This window comes from Cheilinus undulatus, linkage group 17, assembly GCF_018320785.1.
Source record: "Cheilinus undulatus linkage group 17, ASM1832078v1, whole genome shotgun sequence".
Classification (NCBI taxonomy): domain Eukaryota; kingdom Metazoa; phylum Chordata; class Actinopteri; order Labriformes; family Labridae; genus Cheilinus; species Cheilinus undulatus.
In genome coordinates this window covers 4342653-4366767 of record NC_054881.1, presented here as the reverse complement: position 1 = coordinate 4366767, position 24115 = coordinate 4342653, and the positions used below count along the sequence as shown (strand labels likewise).

General features: G+C 39.9%; 2 protein-coding genes across 7 annotated transcripts; one reads left to right on the top strand and one right to left on the bottom strand.

Moving 5' to 3' along the window:
- Positions 1-3445: 3445 nt before the first annotated feature.
- pnx (posterior neuron-specific homeobox) lies at positions 3446-6104 on the bottom strand. Its single transcript, XM_041811191.1, has 2 exons — positions 5968-6104; positions 3446-4248 (listed from the first exon to the last, which is right to left on the bottom strand). Exons 1-2 carry the CDS (start codon positions 6083-6085, stop codon positions 3788-3790), a joined length of 579 nt encoding a protein of 192 aa, XP_041667125.1. The 5' UTR covers positions 6086-6104; the 3' UTR covers positions 3446-3787.
- Positions 6105-6533: 429 nt separating this feature from the next.
- Positions 6534-24049, top strand: ash2l (ash2 like, histone lysine methyltransferase complex subunit). 6 transcript variants are annotated; one of them, XM_041811190.1, is made up of 17 exons: positions 6534-6659; positions 15064-15130; positions 15276-15421; positions 15515-15603; positions 15683-15777; positions 15949-16044; positions 16754-16849; positions 16968-17043; positions 17202-17219; positions 19175-19274; positions 19997-20214; positions 20494-20661; positions 20954-21147; positions 21487-21579; positions 21716-21814; positions 21891-21950; positions 22051-24049. In XM_041811190.1, exons 2-17 carry the CDS (start codon positions 15095-15097, stop codon positions 22156-22158), a joined length of 1692 nt encoding a protein of 563 aa, XP_041667124.1. In that variant the 5' UTR covers positions 6534-6659; positions 15064-15094; the 3' UTR covers positions 22159-24049. The 6 variants fall into 6 exon arrangements, with proteins under 6 accessions (XP_041667124.1, XP_041667123.1, XP_041667120.1 ...); XM_041811189.1 differs by having other exon boundaries at positions 15064-15136; XM_041811186.1 differs by lacking the exon at positions 6534-6659 and adding an exon at positions 12852-12934.
- Positions 24050-24115: the final 66 nt, after the last annotated feature.

Sequence of the window (24115 nt, the reverse complement as noted above, 5' to 3'; positions counted from 1 at the left end):
ATTCCACCCTTTACCAAAAAGTTGTCTCAGTTTCTTTTACTTTAATTTCTGGCGTCCTGACATTTGTGCACAAGATTACCTAGATATGAAGTCTAACATTATTTTCCTCATCATCAACTTTAATGTGCCCATCCACACTGTTAGGATCACTCATATAAAGATCATGTGTTTAGGAATAAAGCTGTATTGTGCTACAGCATAGACTTTAAAAATAAAAATGTCACCTTGATCAGAGTGACTGTTTTTCAGGTTTCAATTATAATTGTTACAGCTTGATTTTCTGACCGTCTTGCCCCCCTCCCCCTCTTGGGTGGACGTCCTTGCACCCACCCCTACAACAGGCAGATCTAAACCGTCACCATGGACAGAAACAAGGTCTGATTTTAAACAGACGTATATATTCTCTAAGGCTAATATTCTCAAACACATGTTGTCTGTTTTCACCCAAAATCAAATGAATACTGCTGCTAACAGATGGTTTTAGACAGACGTCCCAGCTTTTTCAGCCAGCTTTAACTCGATTTCTCACCAAAAGTATTTTAAAGAAAGAGAAAAGTCATTTTTCTGTCACAGAGTGGAGCATCTGTCTTTGATTAGACTCACAGATGTCAGCCTTTCTGAACTCTGAACACATCCGTCTGAATGAGACAATCAGGAGTTTAAATCATTCAGGAAACAACAAAATAATTCATTTGGCATCCACGTTCAACGAAGTCAGACATTTATTTACTCTCAATGAATAATCAGATATCTGAAACACATCTAAAGGAGATGAAACGTTACTGTCTGCAGTCAAGGCTTTTTCCTGGCAGGCTGGTTTAAAGTAAAACAGACTGAAAATGAACCTCCAACATCGATCTATTGGAAACAGATGGAGAGAAACAAAACTAAAGATGATAGAGAAGGCTATTGTTAAACACACACATCCATAAAAAAGGAGAAGCCAACACCGAGGCCACGAGCAGGAAAGTGAGTCAACCTTTACGGTTAGAGAGACGATGGAAATATTTTCCACTGACTCTTCAGGATCAAATAGACCTTGGTGTTAAAAATGAAATTCAGCAAAGATTATTGTAAGATCCTAAGAGAAACAATAGAGGTCAATGACTAAACGTTTGTGTCGTTTTAACCCCAGATGACTCGGCTGTTGTTGGTCGGTTTCATCGCCATACTGAGTCATGATCGGCTTTTTAATCTCCTCCTGACACTGAACTTTTTTAACCAAAGTTGTGGAAATTTAGAGCAGAAATAAGAATCTAAGAGCACCAAGAATCCCTAAATGGACATAAATCTGTGTATTTTTTCTCATTTTTGAGCTTTTTAGCCTTTATTTGAAAGGACAGGTTGATTGGAGTTTTGCAGGAGGGAGCTGGGCCCGGGTCTGAGAATATTTGACCTAAAAAAACTGATGCATCCAATCAGTGTGACTCCCATCTTTGTCACCTACCTTGGGGGCTCATCCGCGATCAGAATAATCAGCATCAGTCTGAGATAGCTGCACTCAGACAGCACCAGTCAAACACAGAGAGAGTACTCCAAAGAGGAAGAGTAAAGCACAGAGGACAGAAAATGCTAGCAGCGGTAACGTAAACGTCTCCTGTGTCTGCAAAAACTATGGTATCAATGCTGCATGCAAATTTACTACTTTAGCCTACTTTAGCTGTCCTTTGCCCATTTATTTTCCACTTTTGTCAGTTTTTTTGCCACTTCTTGCCCTTTTTGTCACTTTGTACCAGTTTTTGCCCATTGAAGCCGATTTTTTTTTTTTAGCCAGTTTTGGCCCATTTGTGCCACTTAACCCATCAGTGCCATTTTTCGACTATATTTGCAATGCTTTGCCTTCTTGCCATTTTCTGCTACTTTTGTCCATTTCTGCAACATCTTTTTACAACTTCAGTCTGCTTTAGCTTTCTTGCCCATTTATTTGTACATTTTTGCCATTTTCCTGTCACTTTTGTCCATTTATGCAACATCTTTTTGCAACTTTTGCATACTTAAGCTGTCTTTTGCTATTTTTTTGAAACTTTTAACCTTTTTTATTCTTGCTGTTTTCACTCATTTTTGCCACTTTTTCAGTCAATTTTCTGTAAGATCTTCTCTTTCACTTTTGCCTACTTTAGCTGTGTTTGCCCATTTTTATCCAATTTAGCCCATTTTTGTCAATGTCTGTGGCACTCTGTGCCCATGTATGTCACTTCTTTACCATTTTTGCCCACTGACATTTTCTTTGCCACTTTACCCATTTACCACTTTTCTACCACATTAACATGATTTTTTGCATCATTTTCTGCCACTTTTTTGCCAATTTTTGCAACATACTTTTGCAACTTTTGCCTACTTTGCTGTCTTTTTGCCATTTTTAACCATTTTTTGCCGTTTTTCACTCTGTCCCCACAGTCAGTGGATCTATGTATTAAGCTGCCAACGTAGGTGAACTTCTCCACATCTTCCACGCTCTCAGCATTCACAGACACAGATTCAATGGCAGCATCGAAGGTGTCCACAAATGACCGGATCTTTGATTTGGTCCAGGACATGCCCAGTGATGTCCCAAAGGCCTGGAAAAACAGGAGCCACTCTCAGACTCCAGGGTTTATTAGCAGGGGTGAAAAGGCAAAAGAGATGCTGTTGACTTTGACCCTGCCACTAGCAGCACACAGGTGAGATGAGTCATGTGCTCTCCATCCTAGGAAAATCCATCCATGCCACTGAATGATGTGCACCAGAAATGACTGAGAAGAGGGTAAACTCTGTGGAGACTAGGATATAAGTGGATATATGCCATAAACCTGTGCATACTCTGTACTACACTACTGATGACATGCCCTAAAATCACAAGTCTTTCACATGTAAGACTGGTGCACTTAAATTCCCAGAAAGTTTCCTGCACTGTTCTTGAAATCTTCCAGACTTGCAGGATAAAAAGATCACTTCCTGTGAAAATGTACCCAGCTAACCCTAAAATATGTGCCTGCATGCTTTCCATTTATCCTCCTTTCTTTTACTCTATTTAGAGTTTGGTTTTTGGCAAATACAATTCATTCTTTCTGCAGGAAATTCTTCACAGATCAAACTGTGTGTGTTGGCTCTAAGACGTGAAATATAACAGTTTTTCAAACTGAAGCATGCCTCCAAGTCACAGCCTCTTTATCAACAGGAAATATTCTCCATCAGGCCCTGTTATCTAAGTGCCGTTTTCCTGCAGCAGCCAAACAAATGCATTATATTTTATTTGCCACGCAAACTTTGCAACTTTTTCAACCAATGGTTTAACTGTGCAAGGATTTATGCACCAGTGTATCTGTCTAGCCTTTATTATTGCTTCTTAAAGATCCCACATCTGTTTAAATTTGGATGTTTTTTCCTAGGTTTTATGTTTTCTATTTGCATGAAGTATTTTTCTATTCTAGGTTTCAGCAAGAGACAAACACGAAGAAGCAGAATGTATGAGTAGAAAAATAAAACATCTTTAATGCATTTTTTTGGAGACACAAGTCTGAATGATTTCCAACAACTTATTTGGATTTTAAGAGTCACATTTTACTGTGAGGTACAAAAATATATTGTGTTTCCTTTGGGATATTATCATGTTAAATCAATATATTAAAGGAACAAACAAGAAGCACTTTATTGCAAAATGTTAATCAAAATAATTTAGATCATAATTACATAAAAATATCTTTAATCTCAGTCCTGTGTGGCTCTTTGACGGCTCTCTTTGTGCCATCTCTGTGCATAGACGTCTCCTGCAGATGCACGTGTGTCCGTTTTGTTTCAGTCTGCAGGTTTACGCGTAAAAACGTGGATATGGCAGCAGAGGAGGGAACATGTGCAGAGGAGCGGGCTGCTGACAGAAGAGAGGACTGAAGGAGAGAGAGGAGCACAGAGGAGGAGGAGGAGAGCTGAAGACGTGCTCCTCCTCGGCCTCCATCCCCTGCTGCTGCCGCTCCTTCTTCCACTTGGTGCGTCTGTTCTGGAACCAGATCTTCACCTGAGTCTCTGAGAGGCGCAGCGAGGAGGCGAGGCTGTGGCGCTCCAGCACCGACAGGTAGTGACACCTGTGGAAGCTGCGTTCGAGGAGCTGCAGCTGCTGCAGCGTGAAGGCTGTGCGGATACGGCGGCGTTTGGTTTTAGACTTCTGCTGCTTCACCGGAGTCTCCTCTTCATCCTCCTCCTCCTCGGGGCTGCTGGCTCCACCTGGAGGAGGATGGAGCTCCTCCCTGGGCTTGACTTTGTGAGAGAGGGGATCTGAAAGAGGAGAGAAAGACAGGAAGTTTACATGTCTGATGACACAAACATAACATAAATAGCAGCTAATCTCGCTCTCTTTTCAACATTGTGTATTTTTAAAGGATGATTTCTCTAAGTGCACCTCTTGTGACATGCTGAGTGACTTTTATTTTTTCAAAATTCAGAGTAAAGGGCTTCTGCAACAAAGGTGAACCCTCTCAGTGTGGTTGGGAGTTTGCTAAAAGGCAGCTCTTCTGTACTCAGGAGGTGAACTGGCACCTCTACAGCTACCACACCCATTCCAGAGACTTACTGACCAGGACATGAGGATGAACAAAGAAGACTTTAGTCAATATAGTTCTGCTGGTCTTGCCTAAACTCCACAAAATTATTTGTAGATAAGGCTGATTTCATAGTTGATGAAGGCCGGTAATAACAGTTGATATAGGCCAATATTTACATCCAAAATAAGCACACAAAGGTAACAAATTATAGGCAATATAGGCCAATATTCACAGCTGATAAAGGCAGATATTTAGAGCCAATATAGGCTAATAATTACAGGCAATATAGGTCAATATTAACTAATGATATAGGCGGCTGTTAACTGCCACTATAGGCCAATAAGTACAGCCAATAAAGGCAAATATTTACAGCCAATATAGGCCAAAAATCACAGACAATTTAGGACAATATCAAGAAATGATATAGGCAGATCATTTCAGCAAAAAAGCAGATATTTTACAACCAATATAGACCAATATTTAGAGCCAATTCAGGTTAATATCTCCAACTGATACAGGTCAATATTAATAGCTGATACAGGCTGCTGCTTGCTGCCAATATAGGCCAAATTTACAGCCAATGTAGGCTAATATTTACTGCCAATATAGTCAGATATTTGCAGCAAAATAAGAAAATATTTACAACCACTATGCATCGATATAGAGCCAATTTAGGCCAAAATCTAAAACTGATATAGGCCAGTATTTACAATTGATTTAAGTGGACGTTTACTCCCAATATAAGCCAATATTTAAAACTTATATAAGACATTTTTTCCTGTCAATACAAGTCATATTAACAGCTGATGTTTGTTCAAAATCAGGGCTTACTTTACAGCTTATATAGGCTGATTTTCTACCCAATATAGACCAACATTTACAGCCAGTGTAGGCTGATATTTGCAGTGATATACGCAGATATTTACGACCAATATAGGCAAATATTTACAGTGGATGTAACGGATATTAACCACAAATATCAGATGGTATTAACAATGGGTATAGGCCAATATTTACTACCAATACAGTCTGACATGTATAGCTGATAAGGGTAGTTATGAATGCCAATATAGGGGTTATATTTACAACAGAACTTTAAATATCTGCCACTATCGATTATTATTTTTTTAGGCTAATATGTGCTGATACTGGGATTATAATATGCACCCCATTTCCTTTATGCACACTCACTCTCAGCCCAGCTCAGCTCTATCACTGAACACCTGCACACGTGTGCCACATCTTCCTTCTGTGCCAGGACCAGAGAAGTCCATGTTTGAGCACAATACAGATGTCTAACACAGGTCGAACTGCCTTCTGTGATTTTGTTAAGATTTAAGCGTTAAAGCTGGCCCTGGTCTCCCCTGCTGCTAAAGCTAAACACAGGTATTTTCTGTGTTAAAGTCGCCTGTCCTAAAAATATTTCTAATCCCTCTGAGAGTCTGATTCTCACCTGTGGTCTCCGCATCCTCCACACAGATCCTCCTCCTGGTGAACTTTGCAGGGTCGAGGATGTCCTCCACGGAGAAAGGCGTCCTGTGTGTCAGAGGGAGTTTGTCTGCAGGCTGCATGTCTGTGGGTCAGTGTAGGTCAGTGTGGGCTCTCCTCTCTTTAAATACCCTCAGCCTCGCGCCTTCACATTTACATTTCATTTCAAAGTTACACAAATGAACAATCAGCCCTCGCGCTCGCGCAGACACGCTCCGACCCCCGCGTGGACACTGTAAAATGTAAATGCGCGCGCTCAGCTGGGGGGGTCAGAGCTCGGGTTATTTATTAGGGGGCATCTGGTTAAAATGTGCCCCCTTTCTTCTCCCCCGTGTTCCTCTTTGTGCCCATTCTTGTCATGATTTGCTAAGGCTGGATTTTCCGCTGGTAGGACACGTGAACGCCTCTTCTCATGCTAAGTGATGGACTCTCCTTCAAAGGGAAAGTTGGAGCTTTTGGTGTCAGTTTCCAGAGAGACGTTTGTCCTGTTGGAGAGCTGCAGAATACCCACAAAGCACTTCGGTTTAATGAGAAGCCACCAACACGTTTATGAGAGGCCATCTGAGCTCTGAAGGACGGATTAGGACGGAGCAATCATCTAAAGTTTCGTTAATTATTCCACAGGAGGCTAAGGCTCACCCTACCACCCCACCGGAAGTAAGACAAATAACGCTTAGGCTAAGCTAAACTGGTGCATGACTTATAACCAGATTATTTAATGCATTAGTCTATGCACATTTCATCAATAACCAATAATCCTGATACATTACAGTTTTTCTCAGTCGCTTTGGTCCATTTCTTGAATCATCCTGGACATTGGCAAAACAGTAGGTGCATTTCTCAAAACAATTCATACAAATAGCAAAACACCATGGATTACCTGCAAAAGCCAGTCTCTTCCTCAAACCCCTTAGTTCATCTCTCAAAAGTAAATATCTGTGTGGATGAACATTAAGTCTCTGTGTCATTGTGTGCGGATAAAACAGTCAGATTGCTTAGTCATGTTGTCAGTATAACAGTGTGCTCTGGAGGGATGTTCTGATATAAACTATGGCTAAAGTTTTGCTGACAATTATCGTAAACTATAAGTTACACCTTAGTGTATGTGGCAGATTTCAAGAGACTGGACAAGATTCACATTTACGCTTTTACTGTTTGTACTGTAATTTGTGGACAGATGACGTCATTGTGATACAGAAAGGAAAAGACAGCACTGCATAGCACAAAGAAAAGAACAAAAAAACAAAAGTAGAAATGTGAACACAGGACCATCTCCTTAGGGAAAACTGTACATGCAGTGCTGTAGGAATTACAGTGCAGTCTTCCTACACCTGATGTTTCTGTCCGTTGGGCCACAAATTCTCATCCACATCACAGTGAATATCTTCTCTTGTGATGCAGCGTGGAAAGAATCTTTTAGAGTGTCTTATCCAGCCGCTGCAGGCCTCTGCTGTGATATCATCACACGCTGCATCCGTGGCAGCCAGAAGGGTCATCTGTGTATGCGGTTGATCTAATGCTTCACGCATATCCCTTCATTAGAGAAAGTCAAGATTCACCTGGGAGCAATTTACCAATTCAGGACAGATTTAGGAGAAAAAAAGTCTAATGGAAACGGTTAGAAATATGCTTGACATATTATGACAACTTTTTCAGCCATTTTGCATGTGAAGACTTGTGCGATGAACTAATGCCTAAATGTTGTGGGGGGCCAGACTATTCAGCAGAGACCCATTATAATACATTTTGCAACTGATAATGTAGGAAACTGCAGAGAATTGTAAATAATCATTAACATGGATGTACCAAAGCATTTGCAACTTGTTCAAAGAAATGAGAAACTGCTTTTTTGATGTGCACAAGCGACACAATGATGTGAAGATTGAAGTAGTTTTGAGAATTTCAATTCTGATCTGAGAAGTGCACCAAAGCGACTGAGAAAAACTGTAAACTTTTAAGATCTGACTTCTATTCATGCATGGGTATCCGTATCAGTACTGGCTGAAAATATCAGCACATTAAATTGCTGCAAAACCCAGTGTTGTACATCCCTAACTCACACCACAAGAAGACATAGTAAGAGACAGAAACTGACAGCTTAATGGATGATTTGATATTTTAGTATGAAAGATGTAAGAAAGCTGAAGTGTTAAAAGGCTAAATGAATTTCAAAATAAAGTGCAGTAGTTAGAAAGTCTCACAAAAGTGGAAAAACCGGGCACTATACCTCAAATTCCACATCAGACAGTTACTTTCCATCATCGTCTCGTTATGAGTGTTTATCTGTGTTTCTGTGTAAATGTCAGCACTGTTTATTCGCCTTAAACTGCTTCATTAACTCCACAGTTCCAGTAACAGTGCCATCTTTAAACCCACATTATCCCTCATAGTTTCTTAATGCCCTCACTGGGTGCTGCTCTGAGGGTAAAGGAGGGTCTGGGACGGGGGGGGTTCAGCGTTGGGGGGTGACTGTCCTGTGGAGATCCCTGCTGAAGGAGGCAGCTGTCGGCGTGCAGACTCCTGCAGAGCGGCTGGTATTGAGCCGGGCGGAGAGGGCCGGAGCACCGGGACAATTAGCAGATGTCACCAGTAGGTTTGACCCGCTCTGACCCCGAGCTTTGTTCAGAGAGATGGGGGGGAACCAGAGAGACTCAGGGGGGGATTAAAGGAGGGAAAGATGAGGAGATGATGGAGGAATGATGAAGACAGAAAATGTCAGAGAGAGGGGAAAGAACAGGAAAGGGAAATGGGCATTATTCCTGGATTATTCCTGGACAGGTTCTGATGCTTCCATGACGTTTCTGGTGTTTCCTCCTTCTCCTGATCCGTCTCTCTACAAACTAATCTGTGAAAGCAGCCTTATAGTGGATGGAGTTTGATATTTTGGCATTAAAGGCTTCTTTTAACTGAAGAAGTAAATGAAAGTGTCATCTGCATATAAACAAATCTTCGCGGTAACATTATGACTGATACTGTTGATATAAAGTGTAAATAACAGCAGTCCCAAGACTGAGCCCTGAGGAACTCTATTTCTAACTTCAAGATATGGACAAAAGTATTTGGCCACACCTGTTAATTGTTGACTTGAATGTTAAAAAAAAAGACTTAAAATAAGTTACAAAAGGAGTAAAAGTACTGTCCACTTGTCTGGGAGGGGGACAATCATGCTTCAACACTGGGCCCTGAGATAACAAATCAAACAAACTCATTAAGGCCTCAGAGGGATAATTTGGACAAAAATGATCAATAAATATGAAATCAGTGTTAGATCAAAACCCAAAGAAGCCATTCCTCCCCTTTTAAATCTTCCAGACATGATCCAAACGTCACAGATGTGTCTCTGCAGGAGGAAAGAGGAGGAGAAAACATGACTATTATCCTCCTCACAAAGGCCTTGAGGCGTTTATTACCACACCCAGGGGTGCTCTCAGCATTCCCCTGCTCTTTGTGGCCCGTCTGCTGGCACACTTTGCTTTTGTGCTCGACGCGTCTTCGCTGGAGCTGAACGGCCCTCACAAAATTTAAAACACTGTTTGACTTTCAGGACGTAGAAGGGGTGGTCTGACGGCGTCACAAAGAATTTTACGTTCCTGTTTACTCGTCAGACGCTGAATGGAGACGGAAAGTAAAGACAACATTAGCACGTCTAAAAACTCAATCAGCTGCAGGATACTGTAGTCAGAGCCTCTCTGCAGCCTGACAGGCTTCACTTCTCTGTATTTAGGATATATATTGTGTTTAAATGTTGTTTTTTTAGTTTATTTTGGGGCTTTTATTAGAAGGAAATGGAAAGAGTTAGAAACAGAGTGAAGAAATCAGGGAATGACTGCAGAAAGAAACTTCAGGAGCAGATTTGCACATCAGAAAACACCTTCCATCTTATTTGACCTTCATCAGTTATCAAAAAGAAGTGTTTAAATGCAAAGATGTAGCTTTAACTGAGTAATTTTACTGTTTTAAGGCACAGTGACTGCTCTCCTTTTGGTTGTTAAATGCATGCTACCTATCTGAGCTCTGCACTTTATATGTTTAAGATTTTAAAATGCAATACAATCTCTGCAATTTCAATGATTAATGGTATTTAAGAGTAAGAAAACTTAAAATACATGTAAGATCTTAAGTTATATTCTCACTTAAACCTCAGAGAGATACAGACCAGGGTTGAAATTGCTTAAAATGTGCAATTTAGACAGCGCGCAGGAGTTTACCTGCAATTTTTGGCTGTTAAAACAAGGATTACAGCAATTTTAGGTGACTAATTCTCTTTTGTGGCCACAGTATAGAATAGGCCTGTCCTCAGAAATTCCTAGGCCTCTGACCACCCTGGTTCACAGGCCCTCCCCAGATATATTGGGGCTTTTTTACTTTTATTTTGATAGGACAGCTGAAGAGAGACAGGAGAGAATGTGAAGAGACATGCAACAAGCTAGACCAGTATCAGGAGTCAGTCCTACAACCAGTGCGTCAAGGATCCAAGTCTCTGTATACGAACACCTGTCCTACCAACCAAACTGCCACCGTCAAACATAATCTGTCAATTTCAATGCATGTGTGTTTGATCAGTAGCATTGATCTGTGCCTCTTTACTCACATTAGCTAACTTTTGGTAGCAGATTATCAAGTTATTTTGGATGCTATTGCCAGAAAGTTTTCTCAGTTTCTTATTTTGTGTAGTTCATGGCATGTAAAGGTGTAGCTCACTTCAAATTGGCTCATACTTCTTGCAGAAAAGAGAGTTTACACTTTGAAACTGGCTGCATTTTGTTGCATCAGTAAGAATGGTCAGTATCTAAGCTAAAATAAAATCAGAGTAGTGGAGCTTTACTTTACACTGGACTGTGATCCTGCTCTTGCCCATACAACCGGGCCCAGAACTTTTACTTTCTCCACTCTTGGTGGCCATGGTGTAGAAGCAGGTGTAGGAGTATCTGCAGAAACAGTGCCCTCTTACTTTAACCCTACATTTTTAAGTGGGCCACTCAGCAATGGATAGCCACCCTGTGTTTTAAATGAAAACATATAAGACCATCTTGCATGTCTCATTGACCTAAAAACTTCTCCTGCTTCAGAGATGAGCGATCATAGTGACTCTAACAGCCAAAGAGAAGCAGATTTTTGCACCTAAATGATTCTGCATTTTGAGTGAGCTGTTCCATATATTCCAGTGTTACAGAGAAAGACTTATAAAGTGTACTCACATTACTTTTCTGTTGCCTTTACCAGCCTAGGAGAGGAGATATAGAGACGGGTATACTTCCTGGAAGTGCCATAGTGGGGCGGGGCCCTCTGGTGGGCTTTGGGGGTACTGCAGGCAGGCCTTTTAAATTACAGAATTCTAAAAACTAAAATTTCAGTTTTAAATCATTATAAAATACTTGATAAAATGTTAAAATGCTACTTAAATTCCAAGAAGCAACCAAACACAGCCAAATGATATAACTTATATGAAATGTGTCTGGTGTAGAGGAGAGGTGTCATGGTTTAACTGGGTTTAACTGGTGCTGAATTAACTGGCAATGGTCCATTTAAAATTCAGCTATGCTGCATATCAGGAAAGGAAGTGTTTTTCTTTATTTATTTTGGGGAGAAAGCAGCATTCAAGAAAAGACTGAAATATTGTAGACAAATTCTGAAATTAAGACTATTCAGGAATTTTCCTGCAATTCTGGGTAACTAATATGACCAAATATTTGGTGCCTGGGACTTTTATTGTTATTGCAGCTGTATTAAAACAGGTGTCTGTATTGTTTGACTTTAACTCGTATCATATTCAAGTTTAACAGTTTGTTTTTTGACAACCCTAAATGCAGGTATTCTATGCTAAGTATTTTTATAACCAAAATAGGTCAAAACAATGTTCAAATGGTGATGAAATGTATACCCATTGGGAGGAAAGGGTAAAAAGGACAAAAATAGTCATAAAAATGGGGGGGGGGGAGGGGCAAAATAGGCATGCTATGGAAAAAACAGGGTGAAAAGTGCAAAAATGGGTGCAAGGTCACAAAAAATTGAGTAACAGGTGGTCCAAAAGCGGAAAAAAATGAGTGAAGAGTGACTAAACTGGGCAAAAAGCTGTAAAGGGTAGGAAAATGGGTAAAAAGTGGCATCTAATGCAAAAGGCAGTTCAAATCGACAAAAATTATGAAGAAGCAGGATAAAAGTGGCTAAAACAGCTGAAAAGGGCAAAAAGAAGTGGTAAATATTGGCTAAAGCAGCAGAAATTGTTTAAAAGTGGCAAAAATGTAAAATAAAAAAAGGGCAATGGAAATAAACAGAGGAAAAAAAAAGTTTGACCATTAAAACCTACTGTATAAGCGTGGGAAACAAACTGATTAATGTGACTTGCAATGGATGATTTCTGAGGTCAAAGTTTAAAAGAATAATATTTCAAATGAAGACATAAAAGAGCCACAAATCATCACAAAAGAGCCACACATTGAGTATCACTGCACTAGGCCATCCATGCACCAACCTTATAATAAATAAGAAATCAATTTCTATATATTTCGGAGGAGTTGACATCACACACCAAATGTTAAACATTATCAGACATCGGCTGAAACTTTAAATTTACATCTTAATAAAACCTGGAGAGTAATCCACATTTTCCCTAAAGAACTAAAGCACATAAAAAACTCTGTTTGTAGCTAGCCATGAAACTTACCATCATGTTTATTTACTAACAACAACTTAAAAGTAAAGATGAGGAACTGATAACTATTATCATCTACATAAATGATCCATCCATGTCCTCCAACTATCCATTATCCACTGTCCCCCGTTACCGTGCAGTGTCGCTGCGGAGCTGAACAAACCGGAAATTGAAGCCCCAGCTCAGTCTCGCGAGATTTTTTGTTTTCATTGATTTGAAACATGGCGTCGGAAGGAGAGGCGGGCAGTGCTGCTACAACCGAACCGGAGACCGGAGAGGGGTTTGTCTCCGTCTTTCGTTGTGTTTTTAATCTTTGTTGAAGTCTTGGTGATAATTCTGATTTTCGGTCTGATTTTGAATAAATAAACGTTCTTTTTCAGCCGGAAACAAGGCTCTGTTAGCAACCAGGCTAGTTAGCATTAGCGCTCCGACATGCTCAGAAAATGACATATTTAGCTGCTCAAAGAAGAGAATAACATCTCTACACCAAATATTTATCGAATTCATGTCACCCTTATTACCAGAAAGCGCGATACTCATGAAAAGCTTAATTTAAGGCATGTATCGCAATGTTAAGTCCTTCCAATAAACCCAGACACAAACACTAACAACGTTTTTAACATTCAGGAGAAATAACGGTCAAGCTGAAGAACGCATGCGCTGTTTTCTAAAACATCTGCGATTGTGTTTCTGTTTAATATTGATTTTACCGTTAAATACCAGCTAGAGTGACAGTAATGTGGTGCAGATGGTTTGAATGGACGTTAACTGAGTAGTAGGGGTGGGAAATTACCCTAAACTCACAATATCACGCTTTCACAATACGATTATCACGACTTTCTTATTTTGTTGAGTCATGACATTTTAATGGTTTTTATTTGTTGTATAAGTGGGGTCTATGATTTCTAACAGAACAAAGCACACAAACTTTGCCACATTTGAGTTTACAACCCCAATACCAACAAAATTAACCATTAAAACCCGTAAAATAGTCAGGAAATGCCCTAAGTCTGAGAGCTTTGGTCCCTTTCCCTAGGAGTACTTCAACTTGACTTTTCAACATGTGGTTAATGATTATTGCACATTATATGGAATTGTCAGCAGTTTAAAAGAAGAAAAACACAAAAACAGAATTGTTTTTCATGGCTTTTATGAGAAGAGATTTTGTTATTGCTCATGAAGTTTTGATTTGACATTTGAAATGTGAACCTTTACATGTTTAGAACAATCACCAGTCATTTTTTGAGTCTAGGACTCTGGGTGTGCAAAACACAGTGCAAAAGATAACTAGCCTATTTACATAGGCAACAATTAGTGCAAATAAAGGTGGAAAAATGCATTCTCAACATTCTCAAGTAACATTGTTATTGCACATGACAAACACGCACAAATGCCACTATCTAACGCTATTTTTTGAAAACAAAACACCACTCTCACTCGCTGTCCTTGTACTCTCTTCCTTCACTCTCCTTTTCTCACTTGTCATCTGCCAAAGCTGCTGCTGCTGTTTTCGCGGTGCTGTTTGACATTACCGTAATATATATACCACACATCACATATTGCTGGAAAGCACAGATTCTCAGCTCTCTGTCAGCGTTGGAATTTTTTAGATTGAGCAAACTTTCAAGGAGCTACAGTGTTGAGAATCTGTGTAGCGGTCTCGCGATATTTCTGGTTTTTGTTATGAATGCCCACGTCATATGGTTGCGAGTACCGTAATGAACCATATGTGTGCGCATGCCCACAATTCTCAGCTTAATTCCAACACCATTGGAATTTTTCTGATCGGACAAACTTTGACAGAGTTACGGTAATAATACAGCGCCGGCTCTGGCTCAGTAGGTAAAGGGTTAAAGCACAGTGTAAAAGTAAAAGACAGAAGTGTTTCTAAGCCCATGCAGTGATTTTCAGTACAGAGTCATGCCTGTTCCCCAATTTTTAGACAGTTTATTGCAGATAGGTGAACCTCTGCCCATCTTTACTTCTGAGAGACTCTGCCTCTTCCAAAATGCTCCTTTCATACCCAGTCATTTTACTGACCTGTTGCCAATTAACCCAAATTAGTTGTAAAATGCTCCTCCAGCTGTTTTTCATTAGTAATACTTACTTTTCCAGTCTTTTATTGGACTGTCCCTACTTTTTTGAAACGTGTTGCTGCCATAAACTTAAAAATGAGCTAATACTTTTTCCTGACATGGTAAAATGTCTCAGTTTGAACTTCTGATATGTTGTTTATGTTCTGTTGTAAATAAAATATGGGTTTATGGGATTTGACAATTATTGAATTATGTTTTATTTACATTTCACACATCGCCCCAACTTTTTTGGAGTTGGGTTGTACGACTTTTACACCTTTGCATAGTTGTGTATGTATTGCCCATCACAATTGATCTTTCTGTCAATTTTCAGAGATGCAGCATTTGGTGAACTGCCCACCAGCATGGATACTGAATCATCAAACGGCAAAGAAGGAATGGTAACGGTGATTAATTGTAATATTATTGGGACTTTTTTTACTTCCTGTGTTGTCTTTTAAATGCGACTGTAGCTGACTTGTCTTGCAGTGTCTGCTGTTATATTATAAAGTCCTTTAAACTTGTTTTATGATTTCTTTCTGACAGGAAACAGCTGGCGAAGGCTCAGAGGCCGCCGATGCTCTGACTGGCTCTGGAGATGAGGAGAGCGGCAGGCAGCTGGGGGAGGTGGAGCTGCAGTGCGCCTTGTGCATGAAATGGTTCACTGCAGACACATTCGGCATTGACACCGCGTACGTATGATCATAAATCTGACAGTCAGAGAAACACCAGCAGTTAAACAACCATACTTCACTGATAATTCTTATCTTTTCTTCTCTCTGCAGGACTTGTCTCCCCTTTATGACTAATTATGTGTTTCACTGCAACGTGTGCCATCACAGCGGCAACACATACTTCCTCAGGAAACAAGCAAGTATGTGTCCCCCGTCTTAACATATTTTAACACAAAACAAGTGCTTTTAGTCCCAAACATGTCGCTTTTTGTGTTCCAGACCTGAAGGAGATGTGTCTAACAGCTCTTGCAAACCTGACGTGGCGCTCCAGAACTCAAGACGAGCATCCAAAGACGATGTTCTCCAAAGATAAGGTGAGTCTGACGTTTGTCAGCAGTGATGAGATTCTGCTGGATGAATTAGGAACTCAGGATTGTCAAAAGTAAAGTCATGAGCCACGTGAATCATGGATGTATTATGTAGTTGTGAATATATATCTCTTGTATATGATCCATACTTTATGTTTAATATGTTTCTCCCTGCAGGATATCATCCCGTTCATTGACAAGTACTGGGAGTGTATGACAACACGTCAGAGACCGGGGAAGCTCACATGGCCCAACAACATTGTGAAGACAATGGTAATGCTGTGGTTTGAAGTGGTTAAAATTGTTTAACCCACAGGAATGTTGAAAACAGCAGTTACATTTTTCTCCTCAGAGCCACCAGACTGTCAAGAAAATGCTCATTTTCGATTGCAGAGCTTGATTGGGTTCTTGCGTGCTACTTAGATGTTGTGTTTAAAATTTAAAAACCCAAACTCCCAGGACTATCCAAACCAGCTAACTGGTTAGGTCAGTGGTAGATCATCAGCTCCTTTGCACTGCAAGATAAAATTACTTTTTGTCGGTGGAACTAAGAGGCTTTAAAGCTGTAGGAACGTGTAAGAATGAGACTCTGCTTTGAAAACATTTAATGAAAAGCTGTGTTATTGCTTTTATTTTGAAGCCACTGGTTCCTGAGAGTCATAAACTTGTCAAAAAAGTGAGATTTTTCCAATACAAAGTGTTTTAAGTGATAAAATTACTGTTATTTAATGATAGCACTGAAAATTACTGACCCTGAACAAAATCATAGAAGCATGTGATGCACATATGCACTGCAAATAAATCAGTGCATTTTCTGCAATGTGGAGAAGTTTTCCTGCATTTTTTGGGGATTAAAACCAAGAAATTATCCAACTGACTTGTGAAATTGACATCAAAATCATCAGATTTTTACTGGCATCATACTTATATTTAGAAATCTGGCTTCATAACTTTCTTAAACAGTAATGTCTTCTGTTTTTAGAGCAAAGAGCGAGACGTCTTCTTAGTGAAGGAGCATCCTGACCCCGGCAGCAAAGACCCAGAGGAGGAGTACCCAAAGTTTGGCCTCTTAGACCAGGTACTGTTCACCCTACAGCTGATTCAATTCAACACTCAAGAAGAAGAACATTGAGTTAAAAAAACTGGAGAATATTTTCTTCATTTTAGGAATAATTAATCTGATTTTTCTCCTGTAGGACTTGGGAAACATCGGACCATCATACGACACACAGAAACAGACGACAGCTGCTCCCACTGCAGGAGGACTCAACGGTAAGGGTCCAAAACACTGAAAAGTACACTGAAGTTGCACCATATGATATTCTATTTAAAGAAAATCCAGGGCGAGGATTGTAAACGTCCTTTAATTGAAAATAAGCCTCTGCTGTGTGTGATGACCATGTGATGATCATGGTCGTTTTGTGTTCCAGGTGGATCTTCTTTCTCAGGTGAATATTTGGTATTTTGGCATCTGCGGCTGATCCGTGTGTTTTTGTGTCTTGTAACCCTCTGGGTTGAAGTTTGCCCACAACTTAGACCAAACACATTTTCTAACTATTAAAATACAACAAAGGAATTTTTGTGGGCAGCTTCATCCACGTCCGGCTGTAACCTCCCCGTCTGCTCTCTGCACCTGTTTGATTCCCGTCCCAAAAGCTTCCCCCCTTTTGATGGGTGATCACCTCTTCCTTGTCTGCTGCTTGCTGCTTATGGGCTTTAAAATCCTTTAAAATCTCATGGCTGAAATGACTCCCTGCCCTGCATCGCACAACATATGTACAAAGAAAGCGCTCTTTCTGGTTAGTTCTTGTGTTAAAAAGCCTCACTGTCTGTCTCCTTTTTTGCCCATTTGTGCAAAAATAGTTATTCTAAGACTTGAGCAGTATTTCAGAGAATTTTGTGAAGATTAAGGTGCTTATTTAAACCAGAAACAGACTTTAGATTGCTCCCTTTAAAGCTACCGAACTCTGTTGATAAAAACAGTAATTTTACTCAACAGAGCAGAGATTTCTGCACAACTGCTGCCTTGATCTTGTGGTTTGTTCTTGTTATTAGGTGATTTTTTTTTTTTTTTTTTGCTTAAAGTGATGCATCTGTTTCCAACATAATAAGATACTATTTTATTAATATATCTGTATTTGCACAAATGGCAAAGCAGCAGAAGGCCAGCAAGTCCCAGGATCTGCAAATAGAGCTGAACGGTTTAGGAAAATAATCTAACTGCATATTAAATCATGCAGTTATTTCTTCTTCGAAGTTCCTCATCTCAGGTATTTTCCAACAAAAACGAGCAATAATGCATTCTATATTATAACCAACACAATACTAGATTAAACTAGGGCTGGACAATTTTGAAAAAATATCTAATCGTGATCATTTTGAGTTATTTTGCAAATTGAATATGAACTGTTGTATTAGAGGGACTGATAATTTTTATATATTCTCATCTTTACAAGAAAAACACACAAAAATGAAGAAAATAGGATTTTTTTGTAAACTGTTCTAAAAACTATGCCACTAAAATGTTTGCATGATATGTAATGCATAACGTCTCTGCTGCAACAAAACTTTTAAACTGGTATTTTGTCACAATTTGAAAATTGCAGCAGGCCATATTGTGATTTTTTATCTCATTTGCAATTAAATGCCCCGCTCTATCTGCAAGGTTAAAGTTGTGCCTTTTCTCTTGAAGTTTGTCAGCCTTAAAGGAAGTAAAATAATTAAAAGATTGTTTCAAAAAACAGAATTGTGACAGGAGTGTTGTAAAATAACAATGTGAAACTCATCACCAGATTCAGAACTTTTGCATGTTTGCCTAATGCATAATACATTATGTTATTGAGTATATGCCATATTAAGGAGTTAAACAAGTATTTTATTTGATTAATGCTGTATCCACACTTTAAAGAATCAGCATTGTAGGTACTTTATTTAAACTATCTTTATTTTTCCAACCAAATAAAGGGTTTTTCCTGGAAATATGGTCAGTAAACTTAGCCCTGTTTCTTCCTAAAGACATTTTTTCTAAAAGATGGAATGCTATGGATCGGTTTTATGAGGCTGAAAGTGTTTGGGAATTCCTGTGCAACTAATTCCTGCTTTTTTGTCCCTGCTGTGTCCCTGTGTATGACAGAAGCTTAATAACCTGCTCCAAGTGTGTGAAAGTCTGCGTGTTTTAATGCTCAGCTGCTGTTGGTGTGAAAAGATTATGAAAACATGGATGTTGAAAAATTAGACATGTTTGCATTATATTCAAGTGCTACATAAAGCAGAGAAGCTTTTAGCTACTTATGTGTACCTAATAAACTGGCAACAGAGTGTAAAACATTCCCCTACCACTGTCTGTCTGCAAGATTGTTTATTTGTATGTTCAGTAGTAAAATCTGTCTTGTGTGTTTCTAAGGCGCTCTGGCCCCTGGTCCAGGAAAAGGAAGAGGAGCCAAACGTAAACAACAGCAGCAGCAGGAGGGCGCCGCAGCGGGAGCGACCAAGAGAACCAGGAGGTAAAACATGCACAAGCACTCTTCTTAAGTTCAACACAGTCGGCAAAAGAGAATTACTGAGTCAATCTGAGTAAACTGGACTTTTAAATGCTTAAAAGCTCATCGGTTGAACTCAGCCAAAAGTATCGGGAAATGAAAAGTGCATAAAATGGGTCCCGGAGGGTTAGATATCCCTCAGTCAGACTAGCACAGTGTGATAATACAGACAGATTTAGAAATGCATGTGCTCTAGGTGTTTCTGAGCATGCTCCACAGTGTCCATACTGGACTTTCACCTGGAGGTGGAACCCTTTAAGTAGCACTGCAGAAGCCGTGTTGTCGTCTTGCCTTCAGATATACGGTAGACTTTCTGCATGTGTCTGCTCATTGGGCAAAACCCTGCCTGGGCTGCAAAATGGGCATGTTACTTACTTGATGCTAGTACTCTTTTCACAAATTTTCCTCTATAATCTTTGGAGTGCACCAACTTCTGAACATGTTTGACTGGCGATGTTAGCTGATTTATCCCAGTAAAGGCTCAGTGCTTCCTACAGTTACACTGGATGAAGGCTGGTTCATATTTTAAGTACAAACAAAACACATCAGAGTCTGAACCAAACCAAGTAGGTTAGCTGTGAAAACACCCTGAGGATCCTCCGATGCAAATCTATTATTAAGGACTTTGTAAATGAGACTGAATTGACTTAAAAATCCTCCTTTCTCCTCATCCTCCCTCTCTGCAGCGACCCTCTGTTCTCAGCTCAGCGTCTGCCTCCTCATGGTTACCCTCTGGAGCATCCGTTTAACAAAGACGGGTACCGGTACATCCTGGCAGAACCGGATCCTCATGCCCCAGACCCAGAGAAGCTGGAACTTGACTGCTGGGCTGGTAAACCGATCCCTGGCGATCTGTACAGAGCCTGTCTGTACGAGAGGGTGCTGCTCGCTCTACACGACAGAGGTACGAAGATCTGTCAGTTGTAGAAACTGGCAATCGTTTTAGATTCCAGGTATTAAAAAATGCTTCAATCTCTGTTTATTTGTGCACTAATAGCATCAAATGTTATTTCTAAATAGCACAAATATGTTGGTATTTCATGATGAAACTGGAAAACTTCAGGAAACTGCCTGAAGTTTTTGGTAATAAAAGAACCCTAACACTGTGTGCCGCTTTGGTCTTCTGGTTTTCATGCTTTGGTATAAAAACATGCATCAATAGCAGATTTGATTCCTGTTTCAGCGCCTCAGCTGAAGATCTCTGACGACCGTCTGACTGTGACCGGAGAGAAAGGTTACTCCATGGTGCGAGCGTCTCACGGTGTGAGGAAAGGTTCCTGGTACTTTGAGGTTTTCGTTGATGAAATGCCTCCAGAGACAGCAGCCAGACTCGGCTGGTCTCAGCCTCTCGGTAAGTGATGCGCCTTTGTTTCTTTTTCACATTTCTTTGTTTAGGAGTTCTGTCAATTATGAGTGTGATAGTCAGGGCTCTTACTCAGAGGAAACTGTCATTATGCACAGAGAAAAAACTTCAATACATGCAAAAGTCTGGCGTTCAAAGCTTATTTTTTCCACAGAAAGGATATTAAAATTATGGCATACACACCTGCATGCATTTTGATTCTGCTTGACGCTAAATTTAAATGCTTAAAGGGGGATAAAGGAGGTTTATTAATTTGGCTGTTGTGTTTTTTCTTCCTCAGGTAATCTGCAGGCTCCTCTGGGTTATGATAAGTTCAGCTACTCGTGGCGGAGCAAGAAGGGAACGCGGTTCCACATGTCGTATGGGAAACATTACTCCTCTGGTTATGGTCAGGGAGACACGCTGGGCTTCTTCATCGAGCTGCCTGATGGCACAGAGACTGCCAAAGCTCTGCCCGATACGTACAAGGATAAGGTAACGTCTGAGACATAGCCAGTTCCTCACGGACTGTGAGACTGGACATACAACCTTACTCTGATGCCATGCACTTTAAAATAATACTGCCTCTGTTAAATTAATGATTGGAAAGCACAGAAGTAAAAGACATATAGGTCTTCTGTCATATTTTTAACCACAAGCTGCTGCAAGCAAAGGAAAGAGAAGTGTGTGCTGCAGGAGTGATCAACAGTAGCCGTCACTCTCCCAAACTCCTTTTGCCCTCTGGGGCTCTACCTATGACTAAAGCTGTAAAATGAGACTTTAAAATCAAGCATCCCGACATCTCTAGTTTACTGTCCTCTGTTTTCTTTCCAGGCGCTGATCAAGTTCAAGAGCTACCTGTACTTTGAGGAGAAGGATTACGTGGACAAAGCAGAGAAAAGCCTGAAGACGATGTCGCCGAGCAGGGTGAGAAAACCTCTCCAAATCAGAAAAGGAGCTCCACTGTCAACCAGCAGACTTCCTAAAGAGATTTGTGTCTAAATAATTTCATTCCTGCTAAAACAAAAAGTTAAAATAAACTTATTTCAATCCTGTTTTTCAGATGATTTTCTATAAAAACGGAGTGAGCCAAGGCGTCGCCTTTGAGAACCTGTTTGAAGGCCTCTACTTCCCCGCCATCTCACTCTACAAGAGCTGCACAGTCAGTCTTCTTATTGGTATCTTTTTCTTCATTTATCATTCATTAATTTTACTGAAACCTACTCTTTCTCTTTTAGGTGTCGGTCAATTTTGGGCCTCATTTCAAATATCCTCCAAAAGACCTGAAGTACCAGCCGGTGAGCACTTCTTTTAGGATTATAGAACCAAACAAACCTCACTCTAACCTCTGTTGAGCTGTTGTTGTGTGATTTTTGATTGTTTCTCATCCTTTTTCAGATGAGTGACATGGGCTGGGGAGCCGTGATCGAGCACACGCTGGCTGACATGTTGTACCACGTGGAGACAGACGTAGACGGACGACGCAGCCCTCCCTGGGAAGGATGAATGCGGCTTTAACTCCAGTACGCTCACACCCCTGTCTGCAGGCGAAACATGGCTCCAGCTTCACACATTTAAAAATCAAAGCAGCGCACGCTGAAGTCAACTGTAGCGCAAAAAAAACTGTGCCTAATAAAAAACTACTTCAACAGCTGCATTAGAAAAGGATTTCAGGTGTTAGGTTTTTACATGTTTTTGGTTTAAATGACTAAAGGGGAAGAGGGACCAGGTTTTGGATCATCTCATTTTTGCAGTCTGTTGTGTTTTCAGAGCAATCTGAGCTTGTCAGCTGATGCTTCCATAACAGCCAAGGCTGCCCATAAAGGGGATAACACGGAGAGCTTTCAGGGGCCCAGAGAAATAGGGGGGCCACAGGGGTCAGCAAAATCACGATCCATTGTAAAGTTAAGCTGTAATCAAGCTGACAACTTTAATGGAAAAACTAATTAAATAATTGCAAAAAAAAGGGCAATAATGGGTTAAAAGTGATAAAAACTTGCAAGATTGGTGGTGAAAAGAGTTTAATAGAGGTAAAATGGTTTACAAACATGGGCAGCAAATTGTGAAAGATGATTAAAAGTTGCAAAATAAAAATGTATAACAGTTTCAAAAATGGGTTTAACAAGGAAAAGTGGGCCAATGAATTTTGAAACAAATAAAAAAATGGCAAAAAACAAGTTGCAAAAATTGCCACATAAAAAGTTCTAAAAAAGGGTTAAAAAGTGCCGAAGTTAAAAAAGGTTAAAAAGTGGCAAAAATTGGTAACTCAATGCAGAAATGGGTGGAAAATGGTGAAAAGTGGTTAAAAAGTGGTCTAAAATTGTTTTAAAGTGGTCAAAAAAGGGAAAGTTTGGATTGAAAGTTGCAAAAATGTCCAGATAAATTGGATTAAGAGGTTAAAATGCGATAAAATGGGTTTCAAAAATGCTAATATGGGTGGAAAAGGGTGAAAAACGGTTAATAGGTGGTCTCAATTGTTATTAAGTGGCAAAAATGGTCTTAAGTGGGGAAATTTGGATTGAAAGTGATAAAAAAGTTCAAAAACTGTCATATAAATTGTATAAAAGGGGATAAAATGGGGTAAAATATATAAAAAGGGTTGCAATAATGGCTGGCAGATGGTGAAAAGCATTTTAAAAGTGACAAGAAAATGTATATCTATGGCAGAAATGGGTTAAATATATTAAAAAAACTCCATAGAAATGGGTTCAAAGTGGCAAAAAAAGCAAAAATGGCCAGATGGCTTACTATGAAGGAGTTAAAGGTGAAAAATCGGCTAAAAAGTGGCAAAAATGAGCATAAACAATGGTGAAAAGTGGTTAAAAAAGTAGCTTGAAAAAACTGCAGAACCCAGTAATAGCTTAACACAGCTCTAGACTGAGGTAACTGTTAGGACGCTAGCAACAATGCTGATGGTCCAGCGCACATGCACTGATATCAATAAATCCCATTCTCTGGGTTTTCAGGGGCCTAGATGAATCTGTGGGTGGGTCTGATTACAGCCTATTTCACTGCTGCAGACTTCAACAGTCTCCTGGAGAGATCCTTAAACCTCTTCTACCTTCCAGTCATTAAAATCCAAAAATGTGTAAAATAAGTTACCATGTTCGAAGTTCTCCTCCGGCGTGCCATCGGCTCACATTCCCCACAGAAAACCAAACCGACCCATTCTTGGTGCTCTGCTTTGAAACTGTGTGTATATTTTGAGGTAAAACAGACGTCACTGATGTTTAGAGATGTTACGGCCAAACCGATGTTCACGTCTCAGAGTTGTTTTAGACGAGCGTTGATCCTGCAGTCTTTAGTGTGTTCAGTCTTTTCTTAATTTCTGTGTTTTTCATTGTGTTAGATATTTACTGTTTTTTACTCTGGGTTCATTAATAAAAATGCTTCAAGAACAAAGTGAAAGTCATCTATGAAAGAGAACTGCTTGATGTTTTATAACTTTCTCAGCTGTCTAGCA

Coding starts and splice junctions, on each gene's coding strand:
- pnx (XM_041811191.1), bottom strand. CDS start 6,085: ATGCAGCCTGCAGACAAACTCCCTCTGACACACAGGACGCCTTTCTCC. Junction 4,249..5,967: donor GGAGGATGCGGAGACCACAG/GTGAGAATCAGA, acceptor CTCCTCTTTCAG/ATCCCCTCTCTCACAAAGTC.
- ash2l (XM_041811185.1), top strand. CDS start 12,876: ATGGCGTCGGAAGGAGAGGCGGGCAGTGCTGCTACAACCGAACCGGAG. Junction 15,778..15,948: donor CGATGTTCTCCAAAGATAAG/GTGAGTCTGACG, acceptor TTCTCCCTGCAG/GATATCATCCCGTTCATTGA. Junction 20,662..20,953: donor CGGCTGGTCTCAGCCTCTCG/GTAAGTGATGCG, acceptor TTTCTTCCTCAG/GTAATCTGCAGGCTCCTCTG.